The sequence below is a fragment of the Thunnus maccoyii genome, chromosome 9, assembly GCF_910596095.1.
Source record: "Thunnus maccoyii chromosome 9, fThuMac1.1, whole genome shotgun sequence".
Classification (NCBI taxonomy): Eukaryota; Metazoa; Chordata; class Actinopteri; order Scombriformes; family Scombridae; genus Thunnus; species Thunnus maccoyii.
In genome coordinates, this window is record NC_056541.1 from 27477696 (window position 1) to 27500291 (window position 22596).

The 22596-nt window shown below is 41.8% G+C and overlaps 1 protein-coding gene across 2 annotated transcripts; it reads right to left on the reverse strand.

The window, feature by feature from the left end:
- Positions 1-1427: 1427 nt before the first annotated feature.
- msi1b (musashi RNA binding protein 1b) lies at positions 1428-20496 on the reverse strand. 2 transcript variants are annotated; one of them, XM_042420704.1, is made up of 15 exons: positions 20187-20496; positions 19848-19888; positions 19221-19302; positions 18993-19077; positions 13605-13646; positions 10764-10856; positions 7511-7559; positions 6938-7020; positions 6726-6843; positions 5183-5263; positions 3944-4000; positions 3454-3516; positions 2250-2404; positions 1629-1674; positions 1428-1518 (listed from the first exon to the last, which is right to left on the reverse strand). In XM_042420704.1, exons 1-14 carry the CDS (start codon positions 20243-20245, stop codon positions 1633-1635), a joined length of 1050 nt encoding a protein of 349 aa, XP_042276638.1. In that variant the 5' UTR covers positions 20246-20496; the 3' UTR covers positions 1428-1518; positions 1629-1632. The 2 variants fall into 2 exon arrangements, with proteins under 2 accessions (XP_042276638.1, XP_042276637.1); XM_042420703.1 differs by having other exon boundaries at positions 1432-1523.
- Positions 20497-22596: the final 2100 nt, after the last annotated feature.

The following is a 22596-nucleotide window of genomic DNA, read 5'->3' on the forward strand; positions in this document are numbered from 1 at the left end:
AGCCAGTGCAACATCCTAGTAGCTCTGAATATAATTGTTTTGGTCTAAAAATAGCTGTCACATTGCTACAGTCTGTGACCTCCAGTGGATATGCAGTGATGGATTGGGGAGGGGTGGGGGGGGTGACAGGTAAAAGAGAGTTAATAAGACACCCTCTGTTCCTGTTGGAAAAGCCACCTTTCTAAAAGGTTCAACCATCCACACTTTGACATAGATGTTAATGTAATAATAAAAAAGTCAGATTAAAATTTCACATTTGCAACTGAGGTACCATCCCCTCAAAAGACAGCACATGGCACATTGGAAACCAATGTGTATAAAACCACATGACACGCTCACGCAAACATCAACACAACCTGCAGAGTGAAACAGTCATCAGCATGTTAACTGCTCCTGCACACTAGTCCTTCATTTTCCTTCACAAACAATCATCACATATTGAAAATCACAGTTAAAACAACAATATGACAAAGAAAGAAAACAGCATGTTTTTTTTTTTCCTCTCCTGACTGATGAGCGTTTTCACACCCACACATCCCCCCAAAGTAAAGTGTTGTTCCAGACTCAGCCTCTCTCCTGCTGAACTCACAGCCGAAAGGAAAAGTGTTTCAACTCTGAGGCAGCTTCTGAATGAAGTAACAGACTCAAATGACACACAGAAATGCCTGGAGAGAAATGTATGGCTGGTCTAACACTGACGGACAAACTGACTGACATGTTCTTGACCTCCATGTGAAACTATGATACGTAACAGTCAAGATGTCCAACACTTACTGATTGATGAAAGAAGCAATCGTACCATTTCTCCAAAGCCTCCCACCTCCCAGACACAAAAATCAGCTGAACCCCACCCCCCTCCCCCCAGAAACAAAAGTCATATTTACAATATTTTACAAAATTGTACAGCTCACGTAGGCCTATTATGTAACTGTGACTAATGACCCTTGTCATCTGACCGTTATTAGTGTAACAAGTTTTTGTTAAAAACCTACCAAGATATACACTTTGTGACACAAGAAATAGTATTAATCACAAATGTTTTGTTAAAATTCAGTATGAACTAGTGACAAATATACAGTTTTCCAGTACAAATTACAGCTCCTGACCTTCAAACAGGCATCACCTGGAGATTTAACTCCTCTATCTCAGAGAGATCAGGTTCAGAGGTCAAATAACCCAATAAAACACAGCCAAAACAGATCAAGAAACAACGCAGCCATCACAAAAAACAGCAAGGTGAAACATAACAACAGAAAAAAAAAACACTAAAAATACAGCATCTGTATGTGTTGCTATTACATGTAGTGATAAAACTTTTTCAAAGGTGACGCTCCTTTTGTGAACTTTTTAAAACTTTTTTTTTTTCAGAGGAGGTGGAGTTTAGTGAGGCGTCAGTAGGGTCTCCAGGGTGGAGGGGTGAGGGTTCAGCCGCCCCAAGCCGAAGAGGTGGACTGGACAGAGACAGGCCAGATCAGCTCCAAAGCAGCTTCAACTCCTTCCAGCTCTCAGTCTACAGCTCTGCACTGGCACACAAAAAACATCTGGATTACTCAGAGGTTAGTCAGAGCAAAGTGGAGTAATATGTTACACTTAAAATAACACGATGACAAGCAAGAGGACTGACTCACATCCTCAATGATAGCCGTTGGTGAAGGCCGTGGCGATCAACGGGCCCTGTGGGAGCAAGCACACATGTTCAAAATTCAGCTTTTTATTCTGAACGTTTGAATTCAAAACTTAAAATTTGAAACAACAAAAAAACACCAAAATATTTCAAGAAAAGTTACTGATAAAGATGAGCAGAGCAGTGAATGGAGACACATTTTTCACATAAACTATGGTTGCTGGCCCTGGACAGACAGCAGCCGGTTAGCTTAGCTTAGCACAAACACAGTTAGCCTAACAGCACGTCTAAAGTTCACTGATTAAAATGTTATATCTCCTTTGTTTAATCTGAAAATAAAGTATAAAAACAGCACTTTGTGGTTTTTGGAGGGGTTGTGTGCTGGACTATTTCTTGGCCACTTTCTGAAGTTTTTTCTCTGGTGCTGGTAGGCCAATTTTGTTACTTTTGGATGGAGTCATGCTAGCAGTTCCTCCTGTTTCCGGTCTAAGATAAACTAAACTAGCTGTTGCTTCACATTTAACAGATAAATATCAAAATGGTATCTGTGTTCTCATCTAACTCTTGGCAAGAAAGCAGCAAGTGTATTTCCCAAAATATCACATCAATAAAGGCGGGGACTCACCCCCAGACTATGGCTGAATCCAGTGCTCGGGGCAGGGCTAGCAGCACTGAGGTAACTGCTGACCGCCGACTCCTGACCGGCTGTTCCATAAAGGTCTGCCATCGGCCCCGGGCTGCTCGTACCTAAAAATCCAGCTGAACGAGATGGGGTGGAGCCTAAAAGTACAATGACAACAACAAAAACATCAGATTTTTACTGTTTTTAATATCCACATCATCAAAATAAAGGCTTGAAGGGTTGTTGTCTTAAAATCACTTTCAGGCAGCTGCATTATAATCATGAAACAGAGTACTCAATAATTTCCATTTCACTGAAAGGTAGAGATGGAGGAAAGTCAGTGAATGTTATCCAAATAAATAATTGTTTCACTGTGTAATGCATGTAATGCACATTCAGTTGTATTTTTTCTAATATTTAATTTCCTTAATCTAAATTTTCTTTCAACAATGGATCAATTGACTGTGTGTCATGTGACATGGGTCACTTATAGTGACAAACCCACAGAGAATTATCACCTGTCCCTGCAGTTACCATTAGCTCTACTGAGAAAATAGCTTCTTTCAGCTCATTTTGCAACTTTACTGTGTTGGTTCACTCTCATCATCCTTGTTTTTGGCCACAGCAGGCAGTTGTTTTCAGCAAAAATGCTCTAAAAACAAATATAGTCAAGCATTTAACCGCTGACGAGCCAGATATTTTCCCTCAGGAGTTTGTGGAGACCAAAGCAGAGCTAAACAGAGAGGGAACATTAGATGCACATACTTTGGATGGACAGAAATATGACTCCAAATGAATGCTAAGGTTTCTACATGTCTGCTGGATGTCTGCCATATCAACTTAAAAGTGATGATATGTTAATGTTGTGTTCACAGCTTGTTTGCTCTGCCCCAAAGAGGCCAGTTACAGTGGGATATTTTGTTACTTGCAGCATAGCATCTGTCCAGTATTACAGGGGACTAACTAAATACATGTGTATCAAGTTGGTACATACTAAATCAGAAACAATATGTAACAATATTATTGGTAAGCAAGATTAGTAAGCAAGTATTGGTGTAAATGGGTGAAAAGTTTAATCATTTTCAAAAATCACTTTGAATCTGTGTATGAATTGGGTCCCCTTAATTTCACATGTTCAGATGTATGAAAAAATGAAATAAATTTTTGATTTAGAGCTGAGCATGAACATGATAAGAAATATTCATACCTCTGACTACTGCTGCTGCTGCCGCTGCTGCTGCCATTGGTCCGTATGCTGTGAGAGGAATGGCTGAAGAGGTAGAAAAGAGAAGATCCAGGTTAAACATCTTAGTCTGCAAGCACGTAAAGGCCATGACAAAGACATCACATGAAGTCTCACTCCAGTGACCTCAGAAAATGTATAAAAATTTCACGGAAGTCTTGTGGGTAAATCGCTGATGTACAAGGAAATAAGATTGAAAATGGCCAATGAGAGCACAGATGAATATCATACAGAAACAGAGAGATTAATGAGGTCACTGCTGGAAGACTTTAAAGCGAACAATAAAACCTTCCTCATTACTGTCAGCAATCCTGCCTCCAGCCAGAAAACCGAGGAGGACTGACAAACACAAACATGCAAACCATAAGATTGTTGATAAGGTATTGGTGCTAATGTGGTATGTAGCAGACTGACAACATGCTGCTTGTAAAGTCCAGAGGAGGGACTGACTGACCTGTGAGCTCAGGGGGGTGGGGTGAAGTCAGAAGGGGAGTCCTCTCTAAGTGGAACTCTAAAACAGAAACATCAGAGTGCTGTTGAGACACACACCACCACCGCCGGCGAGGAGAACACACACACATACGCACGGGTAGGGAAACACCTCAGAGGTGAGGGCAGGGATATGGAGAGCACATATTGGGAGACACAGGGTTTGAGGAATGCAAATAAAACTTGTAATGAAAAAAACTTATAGGACAGAAGAATGTTTTATAGTCCAAAAGTGATGTTAAAAACGAAACCTGGTATTCATTGTGAAATAACAAAAATACAGCAAATGTTACAATTTTTATCATACAAACTGGTGCATCAATATATAAAGGAGGTTGCATACTTTTCTTTGCTGGATATCTAAATCATCTTACACTCTTACATACACTACATGCTAACACACACACACATACGTACTCACACACACACACACACACACACACACACACACACACACACACACATGCTTGTACACACATGATGTACACAAGCTAAGCAGATGCAATTCCACTCCCTGATATTTACAAGCAGCCATTTACACTCACAGTGTTTCACGTGTTTCTATGGAAACATGTTTGTATTTGTGACAGTGTGTCTACTGTCCACTACAGTTCAACACACTACTATTGAATGTGTATTCATACAAATACACCGTGTCATAACAGCATTGTCACCAAAATCACCCTTTTATCCTGGTAAATCATTCAACTCTCCACTCCATTCAACCACATATTTGCCTGCTGCTCAGTAAATAATTCAATCTTTAGATGAATAGTCGTCCACCACACAACCACCTATTAAAACATACAAAGTACCCCAAAGTAGCTTAAAAGAATATGTTATTTTCACATCATAATTTGTGTAAAATTCAGCATAAATTCCAGCATAAAACTGGAAGACTTCACTACATTTATCATGATCTAACTTTAGTGGGGGCACAAGTTGTCTTTTTCTTTCTTTGGATAACCTTTATCACAAAATGTAATATATGCATGTATAGTCAGCAAGGGACACAAGGATGATTTTAATGCTTTCATTGCACTACAGGTGACCAATGCCCCAAACTCATCACAAATCTCCTTTAATGTCTCACACATCACCACTTATCTAACAGTGGTGAAAGTGAGCATTTGTGCCTCCTGACTAAATGTGACAAAAACAACTCAGAAGAGTGTATCACAAGCAGAATGTGTGGTGTGATTACCAGGGAACTGGTAGGTATATCCAGGGGTGATGCCAGCGTAGCTCCGACTGGTGTAGGTGGCTGTTTGGAAGCCTGGATAACCTGTGGAGACAAAGTTTCTGTCAGCATCTGGATCACTTTGATCACTGAGTGTGATACATGGACAGGAAGATGTCACAGCAGCAGTGAAGTTATTAGCAACAGTTATGTGCTATTGGTATTAAAAAGAAATAGTCAGAGTATCAGGTGTGTGTTGTTGTGCTGCCCCATAACTGTGAAGCTCGGAACAGTCTGTGATATCTCTACACCTGTGATCTGGTTTTCTTCAGGACTGAACTGCTTACTGTCTTTGTCTGCTCATTACACCGAGGTTTTCTTCGTGTACAACCTGACACCAGGAGAACTAACCTCAGGACAACATCCAGTAGGATTACAATAATCTTGTCCATTATAAACACCATAAAATGACCATGTAATTTATTTTCTTGTTTGTGTTTTGTTCCAGTGTGGTGGCGTGTCCCTTTATCCTCTCTGTCTAATCAAAGCACTGACATACTGAAGAAAAGGGTGCAGTTCTCAGACTGAACAGTAGGTGGAAGCATTGGTGCGGCAAGTTTAGCTTCAGATGCTCAAACAGATCCTGCCTACTGTGAATACAATTTAAAAACTGTTAGAAAACGAGTTAACCCTACTGTAGAGTATAACCGTCAAGGCAGGGAGAAAATCTGAATTGTTAAACTGTCCTTCCACTAATTTTACACATGAGTTTCAGTTTACTCGTCATGAAGAGCACAGCTCAGCTTGTGAGAATAGATGTAAAATGTCTTCTGTGGGTCTGGGGGGGGGAGCTTTCCTAAGTTTGAAAAAATAGCCCTGATGACATCACTATGATATGACCATCACAATATAAGAGCCCTGATGAGATCATAGTGATGTCATCAGGGTTACCTTCAGCCTAACAAGTCTTGAACAGAGACTGTGTTGTGTACATGAGTGGTCTAATGAGAGGTGCTTTTGAGTTGAGTGAGCATCATGGAAAATGTAGGACCCAGTGTTTTCAGTGTTTGACCCATACATACTACACTCCTGCTTTTATTTTGACCATTTTTAAAATCTGCCATGGGCAAAACAACATTTTTGGATTCCCCCTTTAAATGTAAAATCTAAAATATAAATCATTATGAAACAGGCATTATCACAGCTATAATATAATGTATAACTGGCATGTATCCACCTTATTAATAGTCTGAACATGTTTAGTTGCAGATATTTTAAGTAAAACTACTTGCATATAACAAAATATTTCAGCGAAGCAGGTGATTTTTTTTCATTATTGCTACTCTCGGTCACTTCTGAAGTGTAAGATCTAGATCATCAAGGCTGCATGGTGGCGAGTGGCGAGCTGAGTCGAACAGCCCACTTCAGTGGTCAACTTTCTTCCCATGAGACACCGTGTGACCTTTAAGGCAGCTTGGGCCTTCAGGAATAGTTATTATCACACTCAGGTGAGAGAAACAGCTGGCGTGTGGCCACATCCTTCCTGTCCAGATCAATACCAACTTACCCAGCATACCAATACCCAGCATGAAGGCGTCCATTCCATAGGGCATCACCCGAGAGCGCCCCCTGGCTGAGCCCGTGGGGGACATCACTTCCTTGGGCTGAGCTTTCTTACACTCCACCTGTTTCCAGACAAAAAACAAATGAACAACTTGCAGTGTCTAAATGACTGCGGGGCATTTATTTGAGTGTTTTTACACAAATTGAGGCGCTCACCATTTTGTTGTTGATCTCATGGAAGTGGATTTCGCACACTTTCTCCACCACATCCTCGTTCTCAAACGTCACAAAGCCAAACCCTGGCGAGGACGAGGCAAGTGCATGAGGAGAAAATTTCACACAGTATGTTGGGTTTAGACAGTAGGCCTTTATGTGCAGCAGTACAGCTAATAGTCTCCAGTAATCAGTGCTGTAATAGCCGCTTAACACATTTGCCCCCTCCCCCCCTCTTCTATGCTGCTATTCTGCACTCATCCTTTCTTCCCCCCCTTCCTGGCCAGAAGGCCCGGGCAAAGCTGGTAGGCTGTCATAATCGATCAGTCCCAGGGTGGGGAGGAGGTGCTTAAGGAGGCTTTATCCTGATCCCGATTAACGGACTGGCTAATTAGACTAGCCCTGTTCGTCTCCTCCAGCTCAGCCCACAGGAAGGAGGCCCGTAGGGGGGGAGGGGGGGTAGAGGGCGATCAATAGATACCCAGGAAGGACTGCAGGAAGAGTAGTAAACTGAGGAAGAGATTGAGTGTAAAGAAAGATGTGGGGACAGCGAGAGTTGAGGTCAGTCTGTCTCACCTCTGTGTCTGTTGGTGGTCTTGTCGAACATGAGCATGGCATCGTCGACCTGGGGGAGACAAACAACACAGTTTTTTATGCAACGCTCTTTCTCTTGCCACGCGGCATATTGCCTGACCTCAGCCCTTCTCAAGTTCTGCAGGGAGGCTCAGCAACAGATGGACAGAAGAGGGGGGTGGGGAGGGAGGGAGGGAAGGGACTGGAGACGAGCGACAGGTTACAAAAGAGGAGGCCGAGGGGGCAAAGACAGGAAAATATGAAGAAATACTGTAGTACAAGTCCTGGCGCTGTATACGGCAAATGCACATGATGGGTGGCATGAAAAGTTGGAAGTTGTGTTTGCTGCTAAACTGCCGGGTCACAATCCTTCTCACAGAGAGCCCATAATCCGCCCCCCTTTCTCCCCTCCAAAGTTTGACATTCCCATGGCAACTACACAAAAAGTCCTTATAAAAGAGCTCGAGCCAACATCAAATATGGTTTATGAATAGTGGGACAGTGCCAGTGAGACAAAGAGGGCCGCAAAGAGAGGAAAAAAGTCGACAAAAAAGTAGCCAGTCACGAGCAGAAAGGTGAATCCTGTGGGCAGGTGGAGACTCGATGAGAGGGGCAGAGCTGATAGTGAGAGGAATAGCGACAGGTGGAGATATGGTAAAAGAGAGCACAGAGAGACCAGTAAGAGAGGGAGAGAAAGAGGAAAGAAAAAAAAAGATTGGGTCAAAGTGGAAAGGGAGGAGAAAGAAGAGACAAAGGGAGAGGGAGAGGGAGAACAAAGAGGCCTGGAGGCTTTGTTTGTTGGCACAGTCAGCCATAATTCCTTCTCCTCTTCTCCCTTTGACCTCTCCCTCCGGCCCGGCCTCCCTTTATAGAGCAAAGACACAGGTGTCTATTCTATACACACACACACCCAGAGTTTCTTATGTCAAAGTTGACCTGCTCTCCCTCTTTGCTCCCCCCCCTCCACCTCTCTTTCTTGTCACAAGCAGACATGTTTATACTCCAGTCTGCACACAGAGGTCCAAATAAACATTCGGTAAATTAATCTGTGCTCTCCGTCTATAATAAGTTTACTGGCAGCCGTAGTGGACATGGTCCACTGAATAATTTGTCATAGTCACATACTCAGACATACTTGTGCTCGGTGTGTATGTGTGTGTGTGTGTGTGGACCCCCAAGGGCAGTGTGCCTACAGAAAGGTCAAAGGTGAGTGAGGAGTGTCAGTGTGAAAGGGGACCTGTTAGTCTGATTCCTCTGAAGTCACTGGTTCCCTCCACCCTGACATTTTCCTATCACATGCAACATTGCTAAACTCTGTATCTCTCCAAAAACACTTTTGATTTGTTATTTAGTTGACACTTATGTTGAGGCCTACCAGCAGGAACTCCTCAAGTTAATAAAATCTGAACAATCAAGGGTCAAGACGCAACACCCAGAGCACACCTCGTGATTCATCTAAGAGAGGTGTGCTTTAAATTTGAACTGATGCTAAAAACCTATGCAAACGCACAGAAACCTCCACAATCATAACATGAGCTCAAACTGCACACAGTCGCCCCGGAGGATGCAACCAAAACATCACAATAATACCTGCAGTTCCCGTTAAAGCGCCGCAAAACGGAGTTATTGCACATCATTGCTCGATATTTCAAACAGTGGGCATTTTAATGGTGTACCACTGGACAATATTCCCTCTTATCCTTTTTTTTCCCACCTCTCATCTTCCCTGTTATCCCCTGCCCATCCCTCTCTGCACTCCTTTGTCCTCACCAGGACGGGACACAAAAGGTCCAGTGAGGCAGTCTAATCAGGAACTTCCATGGATGGCTGGAGCCTACATTTCACCGTCCATCCCTCGATATCTCTCTCGGCAAAATTCATCTAGATGTTATGATTGAGAAGGGAGCACAGAGAAACTCGAGGCCAAACCTCTGGAACTGACAATAAAGTGCCACGCAGTTGGAAATGCAATGGATGACACAGAGTCTTCACGTCTTTGACTTTTAGAAGTTTCAAGGGCTCTCAGCGCAAAATGTGCTGAAAAGTCCAAATCGTTTTTTTTAATTTATTTTCGTCTATTTTGCTTCAACTGAAAGTAACATGGCTCGTAACCCACAAGTATTATTGATCACCAGTTTCTCAAAGGCTCACATTAGGGGACACGTTTAGGAGATCCAGAAACTTCCAGTATGCAGATAAGTTCTGAACAAACTAACAAAATATTTGTCTAGCTTTGTACAGAGGCATAATGGCCCTCGTAAATCTCCCCCACACCCCATCTTTGCCCCAGTTCCCTCTCTTACGCCTCCGCAAACCTCTCTCAATCAGACCCTCCCTCCCTTGTCGGTGCCTTTGTCAACCCATCATCTATTCTCTGCCCAACGCCTTTCAAAAAAACCCCAGAATATTAGAACTTGAGCAAAGTTTATGTAGAAATATATTAAAACACACAAACACATTAAGGAAACGGCCTCTGATATAAAAAGTTGAGTGATAAGTTTGTAGGTTTTTGCGTATTGGTTGACTTATATTTATTGTTACTAAACTCCAGAGTTGACCCCCACCCAACACACACACACTCTCATGCTAACACCCCCGAACACCACCTCATCCCTCCTCCTTCAGAACAAAACCCCCTTACCCACAGAATTACTTGGGGACAATGGGCAAGCCAGGTCACCACGGTAACGGGCCAGGAGGGGGTTGTGGGTAGGAGCAGCTGTTACATCAGATTAATTCAGATTCTGATAATCCCTCCTCCTTCCTCACCATCACCACACACTCACTACAAAACTTTTCTCCCCCCACCTCCTCCCCTTCTCCGCTCCCTCTTCTAGTCCCCCCTAACTTCGCCTGCTGCTCCGGCTCTGCGCCTCCCGGAGCCTCTCAGCCTCGTTATTTTTCTCTTCCTACCCTCTCGAAGCCTTTTCTCTCCCTCCTTTCTCGCCTTCCCCCTCCTCCCTCTCCTCCTAGTAACTCCTTCACTTCCAAGCGGTTGCTCGACTCCGAGTGAAGTTTTTCTCAGAGAATTTGTGGTGGATCAGACTCGGCTGAGTTTGTGCGATGTGGAACTACGTGTTTTTAAACTGTCAATTTGTTTAAGCACTGATGCCACCTTGTCAAACTTGTGCGTATCAGTTAAAACTGAGAAAGTGATCCTCATTTTGATTATTTGGCTATGAGATATTCCCTCAGCAAATCAGCCGCAGCCTGAAATCATTGTGAAACAGTTTCAACACTCTTAAACATCACTCACCTTCCCAAACTGGTCAAAGTACTGCTTGACGTCCTCTATAGTTGTGTTCACTGACAGGCCTCCCACAAAGATCTTCTTGGTTCGAGTCACTAACTGTAAGAAATAAAAACAAAATGAACCAAACTTTTGCATTGACTGTTGTATGTGTAAGTTTACATTTTCATAAATGACATATTTATTTAGGTAGCAGATTTTAGGCAGGCCTTCTAGTTTATCCCTTTAGTTTCTATACTTTAATTTATATATATATATTACATATATTTTAGCTCATTCTTCTACTTTATTGCTTATAAATACAACAATTCTATTATAAGTGTTGTATTTAAGTCAATTTTCTGATTATTTACAGGAGAGAAAACTGAATTACAAAAATATTTGAAAGAATTACTGCTATCAATAAAATAAGAGTTTTCTAAAAAGTTAATAACAGAGTAATTAAGTGTTTCAATATTTTTAACAGCACATCTACTATTGATGCATCTGTAAAGTGTAAGTATATACAGACGGGTGACAAATTAAAGGAAAAACCAACATAAAGTGTCTTAATAAGGTTTTGGGTCACCACGTGCCACCAGAACAACTTCAATGTGCCTTGGCATTGATTCTACAGATCTCTGGACTCTTCTGGAGGGATGAACACCATTCTTCTAAAAGATACCCTCATTTGGTGTTTTGATGATGGTGGTGGAGAGCGCTGTCTAACACGTCAGTCCAAATCTCCAATAGGTGTTAAATTGGGTTGAGATCTGGTGACTGTGAAGGCCATAGCATATGATTCACATCATTTTCATACTCATCAAACCATTCAGTGACCCCTCGTGTCCTGTGAATTGGGGCAGTGTCAACCTGGAAGAGACCACTCCCATCAGGATAGAAATGTTTCATCATAGGATAAAGATGATCGCTCAGAATAAATTTGTATTGATTTGCAGTGACCCTTCCCTCTAAGGGGACAAGTGGACCCAAACCATGCCAGCAAAATGCCCCGGATAGCATAACAGAGCCACTGGATCCCCTCACAGTAGGGGTCAAGCATTCAGGCCTGTATACCGCGCATGTACTCGCCCACTTGTCAAGAATATGGTGAAGGATGACTCATCTGACCATATCACTTTTTTCCACATCCCTGTAGACCAGTGCCTATGGTTTTTGCACCACTGAACTCTCAAATGTGCATTCATCTTTGTAATGAGGGGTTTATGCACTGCAACCCTACTATAACATCCCTCTCTATGTAATTGTCGACAGACTGTTCTTGCTGACGCAGTCTGATCACGTCCTGCATTGACATTCTCAGTCACCTGAGGAAGAGTTGCTCTTCTGTTTGTCCTTACATATCGCACTAATGCACAAGCATCTCTGTCATCAAATGTGTGCTGTCGACCACAATTTAAACCCTATTTACTGACGTCTTTCCCATAGATCTAATTGCAGATGTCTTTAGTTCCTACTGGAACACAACAGTCAGTTGAGCAGTCTTTGTGACTGAAGCTCCTGCCCCAACAATGAACCCTCTTTCAAAGTCACTTAGATCTTTTCCTCCTGCTATCTGGATTCAAAATCAGAATCAACTGGGCCTGTTCAGCATTTTTATACAGGCCACAGAACATGATCAGATATTAACTACTCAATTGTACCATGTAGTGCACCTGTGTGGAAGCATCTGCATTTGTTATGTTTCTCATTTATTTAATTTGTCACCCATCTGTATATTAAATAAAGATTCACATGTTCAAGATTATATTTCCTTATATGATTTTGCTTTAATATAGGTAGTTGGCTTCATTATTAGACACTGTTTTACTCTGGTGAGGTTTCAGCACTTTCACACCTATGAAGCGACTAATAGCACCAAAACATATTTCCTCTCTTTCTTTAATGTTTACTACATCTGTTTAATTTCACGCTCTTTATTCTTTGAATAAAATGCAATACTTCCTGTGTTGGACACAAAGCCAATCATGGGTGCAGCCTACACTTGAAACCTGTAATTATTTTGGTCTCGTGCATCACTTCAACTTTCTTATTTCTTACTTTTAGCTCTTTGTGATGAGATTTGCTCAGTCACATAAAAAGGTAAGACAAGCAGCACGTAAGAGCATAGTTTTCATCAGCAGTCTGATTTTAGTGTGCAAGAAATTGATGTTATACTTTTTACTTTGTCTGTTAATGGATACATTCATGTTAGCATTCAGTATTATGTCAGCCAGATTTAAACAAACAAATATATGCATGATTTACAGAGGTAGAAAGTGCAATACTATGAATTTTTCAAATTTTAAAAATAAAAATAACTATTTCCCCAAGGCTTTTTGTGCTGTTGCAACAGTGCAACAGTTCCTCTTTCCATTTCTGTGGTTCATTGCATTAAGGGATGATGGTGTAAATGAACATCACATTCCAAAATCAAGCCATTTCAGTGATGCATTTTTCCATATTAGTGTATAGTTAATTGTGGTAAGTTTTACGGTGAAAGTTATGACAATCTCCCTGTGCTCACTAGTACCAATGTTTTTCTTCATGCTGTTTGCCTCATCAAGCTATTCTCTCTGTTTCCCAGAGTAATGTAGTCAACCAGAGAGAAAAAACAACTAAGATCAGGACAGAGCGTACTCGAAATACAATACACACTTTTTGGTGGGTTAACAATAACGCATGTCTCTAAAGTTGTGAAAGTTTTTGTTAACACACGATCACATAACAGTTCAGTGATGTCAGCGGTGCTCATGTTCATCAGATTACGAGGCATTAGCCCAGATAAAGAGACTGAAACACTCAACACACACTAACCCGCTGCAAACAAAGCGCACACAGCTAACGCGAGGAGACGGTTCGACTCACCTTGGGTTGAGCCCTGCGAGGGAATGCAACCTTTGGATCGATCTACAGGAGAGAATACAGACAGACAGAGAAGACTGGTTAGTGATGTGCCGTGATACAGATGCACCAGCAACCTGTCGCCTTTCCATGGTGTAATATATCCTGTAATCTTCCTCTTAGCTTTGCACAATGTATTCACCAGCCCGAAATCAAAGCACTGATGTCAAAGATGTCCATTTTTTAAGGCCTATCATACTCGGGCCTCAGTGTGCTAGAAAACAGAATGACTCCATTTATAATAGTGAAGGAAAATCTATTGAATGAAGCTGGCATCAAATGTACAGCGTGTTCTCACATAAACACACACTAATATTAAAGTTCTCATTATGACCTGCTTCAGACAGCAGACCAGGGTCTGACTACGTCCCGGTCTGAATGCACTGCTGCCGTTCATTGATGCGTATGTGTGTGTGTGTGTGTGTGTGTGTGTACATGTGTCTTAATGTTAGTTCGTTAGTGTGTGTCAACTGCTGCCAGTAATGTAGAAGAAGGTGATATAAAGGAGAATAATACGACCTCCATTTGGTGATCAATAAATTGATTTTTCTATTTAAAGGGTCAGTTCATCAAATAAAAAAACAACAACACTTTCCTCTCGCAGATATTTATATATTTATTCACCCAGGTTTTGAGAGATCAGCAATAAAAAGGTATGATCAAAAAATTCAGCAGCAACAACTGTTTCCAGAAACAATGTCGCCATGACTCTGGATAAACCAGTTTTCATAGGGACTATTTTCTTTGGGTAGAGAGTAGTCTGTGATTTATCGTAAGTAACTGCTAAATTGGATCTGGAAAGACAAGTTGTTATTGAATTTTTTAATTGTTTGTGGTTTTTCTTTGTCATTTTTGTCAGTGTTGTCATGTGTTGGACTATTTCTTGGCCAGGCACTGGTTGCCTGGCAAAAGAGACACTCTGCTACATAACCCCATAAAACCACAACATGTTTTTACACAAAGGTTTTTGTACAGATTCAACAAACAAGATATAATGTGTTAATTAGTGAGATTTAGATGTGCTGGTAGGCAGATTTTGTTCCTTTCAGACAAAGTCATACAAGCTGTTTACCCCTGTTTCCAGTCTTAATGCTAAGCTAACCAGTGTCGGCTGTAGCTTCAAATTAATCGGACAGAAATGAGAGTGCTATTGATCTTCTCATCTAACTCTTGGCAAGAAAGCAAATAAGAATATTTTCCAAAACAATTTCTTTAATGTTGCGAGAACCACAAATTAAATTCCATTGACTTCCATTGTATTGATATGGAGGCAGACATCTCAAAGACAGATACTCAAAACCTGGGCAAGGAAAACAAAAACTGCCTGCTTGTCAAGGTAAGTGAGAAAATGAATATTTAATAATTGAAACAACCCTTGAAATCCTCATATCTTCATACTTTTTGTACATCAGTTTGTGTTGTTTACTGTGAAATTAAATTACAAAGATTTATATTAGGGTAAAAATAATGATAAATCTCTAAAAAAAAAAAAAAAAAGATATGTAAACTGAATTTAGGTGACCCTCTTGATTCATTATATGCGTCTTTGTGCATCTATACAACAACAAGAGTGTGTGTGTGTTTTTTTTTTTTCCTTTTTGGTTATATGTGTATTTATACTCCAGTATGTGAAAGGTGTACACACACGCACGTTTGACGTACTTGTACATGTAAGGGTGTGTGTGAGTGCAGCCGTGCTCAGGTGGAATGCCTGGGAATGTCCAGTGAACCCCTGCCTCTCTCGTCACTACCATGTGACATGTGATCTCCTGGAATCTCACACAGGCACCACAATCACAAACACACCTCACCTCACCGTGAGGAGAGCCGGAGAGGGAGGACAAGTGTGTCGGAGAGAGAGTGAGGGACGAGGAGGGACAGAGGAAGACAGGACAGAGGGGAGGGAGCTGTCAATCACACCACACTGACAGCAGATCCAACGCATTTTGTTTGTTTGTGTTTGTTTGTTTTTGCCTCCCTCAGCTTTTGACAGAACAACATGTATCATAGGAAACCATCCGTCATCCTTTTATGTGAGAGCCATAACCTGTGATCCGGATCGTCCTCTGCTCTGCAGTTCCTTACGTTTACACCCAGGAAGAAGGACCAGATTGACTTTTTTTTTAAGCGGAATAACTCTTTTAATGATCCTAAAACTACAGCTACAAAAAACAATGCTAACTGATACATAATGTGACTGAGCCCACTGAATTTTACCAAGGTTAGAGAGAAAACCACACCATGCCATGAAGGATGCAATCATAGACAGGCTGTAATTGGAATTTGAGACCTCTATATTAGTCTATACTGGTCTAAGAGAGCTAGAGAACAACTAGACTACTCCACACTGTACTGCTGTTACACTAACAGATGGTGAGACAGTACAGCGCTAAGATTAGTCCGTAACCATGAGAGGGTAGAGTTGAACTACAGTAGAGAGCTAGAGCCTCTATGGTAAACCGCATGCGTTTACCAGAGTAAGGGCAACAGTGTTGCTTCTACTTGAATGAGAGTCAACATCAACGCAAGTTTTTTGTTGTCTGTTCTAAAGAGCAGAGTGAGAAGACTAGGCTAAGACTGGAGGATCAGATGCAGAGTCTACTGTTTAGTTTCTATGGTGGCTAGACTACTCTGATAGTCACCTCCGGTCACCAACCCTCCTGATGTCCAACACTCCTGTGCACATTCAAAAACAAACAGACACACACACACAAACAAACAAAATCAAACACAGAGCAGCACACAGCACATCCGTAGGGAGGAAACTGTGGACGTTAAACAGATAAAGTGGCTGTAGTGATGAAAGTGAATTGTGTTGTGGAACAAAATGTTGGTCAGAGCAAAACTGAGAGGTGTGTTTAACATAAAAAGAGTGGAAATTTGCACACTTTCTCCTATGTAAAGACGTGCCGGAAGCGTTGCTCAGGCAGAGGCCTAACCTCTTTGCACTCAGAGCAAGGTAACGGAGAAGAAGCTAATTCCGAGAGAGGTTTATGAAATCAGGGCAATCCCCTTTGACCATCTACATCCCAGCTATGCAACAGTTGGCCGAGCACACTGCCTGTCACAGCCTGAGCTAGGAACACACTTAATGCAACATGCCGATTGGGCAGCTTTCGACGTCTCAGGAGGAACAACCCAAGCTTGTTGACTCCAATCCTACCAATCCTATTAGTTAGGAGAGCCACACTAATCACTTCTTTCCACTCCGGTCAGCACTGAAATGGTTAACGGGACCACAAACATCCCTGATGCAACTCTGCACAGAGCTGTGTGACTTTGTTGTAAAACTCCTTGGAGCTGTGCACCTTGGAGCTGCAATTGAATGGAAACTTTGTTCCACAAACGTGCAGTTTGCATTGGCCGTCACTCGCTTTTACAGATAGCAGGAAGCCGGGAGGGCACCCAGAGGGGCAACTAACAGAGCAGCAGTTACATAAATCACAGTAAAACCTGCCTTCTTATAGCGGTGAAAACCAGGCCGCATCTGTCCTTCAACACAATAAGTACCAATAAATTCCACCGCAGCACTGTATTTGCTCTTTAGCCTCTCCGCTGTGCAAAGCTCTGTTATTTCCAGTGCCGGAGCGGTTCAGTCGGTCACAGCATGGCACATTCTTTCTGTTGCCACTGGAGAACTTTTCTCTCCCCTCTCTAACAGGATAACCTGTCTGCATGAGAGGGAGCGAGGGAGAGGGGGGCAGGGTGAGCAGTCTAAAAAGGCCTACTCTACTCACCATCCAACCCCTGTGGATGATCAGTGAGCCCACTCCACACCGAGCATACACCCTCTGAGGCTGCCACAGCCCCCACCAACGCCACTGACACACCCAACTGCCAGCCACAAGGGGCCCTGCCACGGCCCACGAGGCTGCGCCGGCTCCGTAGAGTTCACACATGCACAAGTTGAGAAGGAAAACTCAAATTAAAAAAAAAGAAAGGAATCGTCATCTCTGGAGTGCGTCATGAATAAACTTAATAAGTTGCTTATCGGGAGAGGCGACGTGAGGATAAAGTGTCGGTATCATGACCCCCCGTTCTCTGTGACTGTGACAGTTTATGCCGTCTTGATTTCTGGTATCCAAGAAATGATTGTAAATGATGTGCATTGTTATCTTCCTTTTTTTCTTTTGTGACAGAGCCATTCTTCAACTGTGGAGGGGGGGAGTCACTATGGAAACAAACCCCATGGCGAGTTAGTGGCGTCCAACCATGATGGCGCTACTTGTCATAGCTGTCATGCCTGCAAGTGACACTATAGCACTGGGGCACTGGGGAAACCAGAAAATACAAAAAGCTCAATTCAGTTTGACTCCTCTATCAAACAACTTCCACTGTTACTAATTTTGGATTGATAATAACTGGAATTTCTCATTTCCTGATCTCTTTAACTTTCCGCAGCAAAATAACATGTTTTTCTTCGACATTTCCTTCTTCACCACCTCCACTTATCTTCCAAAGATTGGAGAAGGTGCATCGCTCAGAGCACAAAAGGGGAGAAAAAGAAATAGCCTTCCCCTCATTTCAATACAGTGACTAACCCGCAGCCATCACCACTCCCACTGAGGAGAGAGGCGGGGGCAGTGGTCCCTATGGCGACCAACGGGCCACATTGTTCCCAGACCGGCCCACATTCATTACTGACACACACACACACACACACATACACACACACACACACACACACACACACACTCTGCAACACAGACGATTAAAACATTTGAAGTTACAATTCACACAGGTGGAAGTGCAGCAGTCTGATTCTATCATCGCCACATTCACAGTTTTATTCTTCCTGAGATCAACAGGAAGCTGACAGCAGTTTGTTTGTTGCTGCTTTCACACCTTGATGGTTTCAGGTTGCATTCAGAGAAACTTTTTTTTTTCGGTAGGTCATTTCTACCCCTTGGGACAGAAAAGAAAGAAAGGCAGAGAGAAAAGTTTTGGTTCACTCTTCCCACAAAACCAAAATCAAAGATCGGCAGTGGAAGCAACCCTGTCCGGTTCCCCCTGTTTCTATGGAAATTGACACTGGGTTACATTTTCTTGCCTGTTTGGCTGAAGCAAAGAGGGAGCACATTCTCCCATGTGTCTCTACTGGTGTATCATGCACAGATATTGACTCTATCATGTCAAGCAAGTCAAATCTGTGGTGTGGTGGAGGACCAAAATGGAAAACGCCGGCAAAAAACACAAACATAGATTGAGAAAAACATCAGCATTGCGCAACCTTAGTAAACATAATAAAATGTAGCAATGTTACACCTCTTCAGCGGATTATTGGAAAATCCACTAATCAAATACTAAGCAATGGGATTAGCCGGTGGTGGGAAGTAAATACAGAGAACTCACTGTTTTTGAGTCCAGCTCATGTCTGGTTTGGGCCAAAACTTTATCCACACCGGCCTGATCAACAAAGGTGACGAATCCGAACCCCCTGCAGATATCAGGAGGAGGGAAGGTATTAGTGACAGAGAAACCGATGTTGACATGTAATAATAAGTTATGAGCAGTGAGGAATCACAGAGGACAGATAAACTTTCAGCTCAGGCAAAGAAGCCGGGCTCACAGCTCCCTCACCTCGAGCGCTTAGTAACCGGATCTCGCATCACCATACACTCCTTCACCTCGCCGTACTTGCAGAAGTACTCCTTCAGACCCTCTGAGACACAAAACAAAAAGAGGAGAAGGGGACACGTTTAGCTAATAGAAGTTCTACAGAGGTGAATTAAGAAGTAAGCAACGTCTGACAACTTTTTTATTCAAAAGTTGGCAAAGGAGTTTGGCTGCAGAGAGCCAACAGTGATTTTGTTCATCACAGTTTTTAATTCAGTGTGTAAAACATGAAATAACCACTTATTACAACACAGAAAACGTAAAATCACACAGTAATTCCAGCCAAAAAAATTCACCATATTATAGCCTGAATAATTCAATTACCATCCTTTTTAAATGAGCTTTAAAGAATTGCTAATTTATTCTATGGCAGTTGTGAATGGGGTGCATTCATTGTGGAGCAAGCTTCATATTTAAAACTCAAAGGAGAGAACAAATAAACAAACTCAATGTAAGCAAAGACAAATATTAAGAAATACAGCTTTTCAACTAAAGTTTCTATTGGTGCCATCTGATACATGCCAGGATTTTAAAGACATAGTGTCAATTTATAGAGAGAGCTAGTGGAGGGGAAAAAAAAAAAAGATTTACCTTGTGTTGTTTGCCAGCTGAGTCCACCTATGAACATTTTGCTGTGGAAAGAAAAAGAGAAAATATTTATATTTGCATATTTTTAAACGTGGATTTAGTGGGTTTATTATTTATGGGCTTACTTAATAAAGACAAACTTGTTATTGAGGTTTTTAAAGTCTAATCCTGGAGGGAAAAGCAGCATTTCAGAGTGTATCACCTCTGATTTTACATGAAGGCTCTCAGTGTGGAGGTGTGCGAGTCTGGCTGCACACCAGAGTCCCCTCGCAGAATAGCAGGTTTGTTTCTGGGGTGTACGAGCAGAGCTACGAAACAGGGGGGAAAAGTTTTTTTCCTTACCAGGGGTCGTGAGGGGAGTCCGTGGTGGACAGGCTGCTCTGGCTCCCTTCCGTCTCCATTCCGTGTCCTCGCTGTGTGTGCGTGTGTGTATGTATATGTGTGTGTGTGAGTGTGTGAGTGCTGTGTGCGTCCGGGCCGAGCCGTGCCGTGCCGTGCGGGAGAACAGGCGGAGAGTGAGTGAGAGAAGCTGGGCGGGTTTGGCCCGGGGTGACAGAGAGAGGGGAGCGGGCCAGATGCAGGCTGGGACAGACTCCACCTCCTCCTCCTCCACTCAGTCCCCGCTGCTGTCTCTCATCATCCCACCACCGAGGCACGCTGCTCCCGCGTCAAGCGCGCCGCTGTCACGCACGCAGCTTCCGCCGCCGCTTTTCAAAAGTCCGGTAGTCAGGCAAATGTTAAAAGTACTGTACTCTGATCAGAGATAGTTATGAGAGGATGAGAGGTTAGAGGCAATACTTGCATTTGAATTAATGCCCAAAGTATTGCAAAAGTAAAAAAAAAAAAAAAAAACAAGATTTTTGCGATTGTTTTTCTTAGCTGTATCTTGAATATCAGCAGTGGAAAGTACATTAACTCAAGCACTGCACTTTGCTTTACTTGAGTATTTCCATTTAATGCTACTTTATACTTCTACCCCACTACATTTCAGAGGGAAATATTGTACTTTCTTCTTCACTACATTTATTTAACAGCTTTAGTTACTTTTCAAATGAAGATTTGACACAATGGATAATATAACAAGTTTTTAAAATACAACACATTGTTAAAGATGAAACCAGCGGTTTCCAACCTTTTTGGCTTTTGACGTCTTACATAAAGCAGTGTGTAGTCGGGTCACATTTCAGATGTCTATGAGTTGTTAACAGCTCCACCAAACAGTGATTTTTCCCTTTAAACTTCTCACATGGTTTCATTTCAATAAATGTTCAAATGATCCAATATTTCACCAAAAATCAAAGATTAGAGAAAAAGTCCAAAAACTGAAAACATATCTGTGTATCAGAACTTTGTTGTTTCTTCTTTCCTCCTTGAGAACCACTGGACTAAACAAGCTAACTGTATATAAAGTAGAAACTAGCTCCACCTCCAGCAGCTACAACAGTGACATGCTGCTTACACACTGATGCTTCAATATTAATAATCTAATGATGTCATATATAATAATATATCAGTCAGAGGGACCAAACCACTACTTTTACTGCAATACTTTAACTACATCAAGCTCATAATATTTATATATGTGATTTTTCATGCAGGACTTTTACTTGTAATGGAGTATTTTTTTCATTGCTGTATTGGTGCTATTACTTAACTTTGTTCACAGAATTTCTTCATAATGACCATTAAACAATAGAGACCGGAAGTATCAAAATTTAACAGAATTTATTTTCTTGTACAAGAAGGAGCGTTTCACAATGCAATACACAGGATGAGGTTACAAAGAAAAAGGCTCCCAGTGGAGCACTTACAACAAGGTTTTATACACCTTAAGTGGATGTTACAGTTCTTTTCTTAATCTATCAAAATACAGACTTATAGATAACGGCATGTCTGTTTTCAGTTCTCCTGTCCAAGAGCCATCCTGCCCAACTGACCCCCAGGTGACATGTCTCACCATGTTTCCAACAAATTTTAATTTCAACATCTTCCTCTTTACAAATATAATGCTGGACTTCCTTTAACCTCTGATGTTGCAGAGTTGCAGTACAAGACAAAAACAATTCATCATGATCTATGTAAAACAGTAACACACATACAGAGTGTAATCATAATTTTTATAACAAACTTAAGGATCTGAACACTTCTTCCACCACTGTTGCATATGAAAGTATAATCAATTACAGTCCCTTAATCTGTATTAATGAGCTAAAAGTACCCTATCCTAACAATGCACACTCTGTCACTCATAAATAAAACTTTGAGGCAATTTTATAATTTCTGATATTGGTAAAAACAATAATAAATCAAACTGACTTGACTGATTGTAAGTTTAAAAAAAAACAATTTTGCTGCTCTTTACTGCTGATAGGCCTATAATGATTTACATGATTTACATTTTGAGTGAGGGCTCTGTGGCTAGTAGGTCTCTTCTGGGGTTATCTTTTAGTGCTGTACCTTTCAAAATATGCATATTGTTGAATTTAAAAAGTTGGCTCACTGTGTTTCAACAAACTAGCAGGTGTCGAACATCGGTGCGCATTTGAGGTCAATGTTGTTTTTTGTAAGGAAGGCACTATCTGTATCACTGGATTTCAAAGTAGGAGATAGGACTATCTTTAACTGGAGCACTGTTGGATGAGTCTGTGTATTATTGACAATGTCAGAATTAGTGGTGGGAAATTTCACCAAAGTCCAGCTATGTATCACATAGGGTGGAAAAGTAAACAAGCAAACAATAAACAAAGTCACA

What these genes read in the sequence shown, in the direction of transcription:
- msi1b (XM_042420704.1), bottom strand. Translation starts at nt 20,245, where the DNA reads ATGGAGACGGAAGGGAGCCAGAGCAGCCTGTCCACCACGGACTCCCCT. An exon ending in CCGGTTACTAAGCGCTCGAG is followed by an intron (nt 19,078 to 19,220) that starts GTGAGGGAGCTG and finishes TGATATCTGCAG; the next exon opens with GGGGTTCGGATTCGTCACCT. An exon ending in ATGAGCTGGACTCAAAAACA is followed by an intron (nt 13,647 to 18,992) that starts GTGAGTTCTCTG and finishes TCTCTCCTGTAG; the next exon opens with ATCGATCCAAAGGTTGCATT.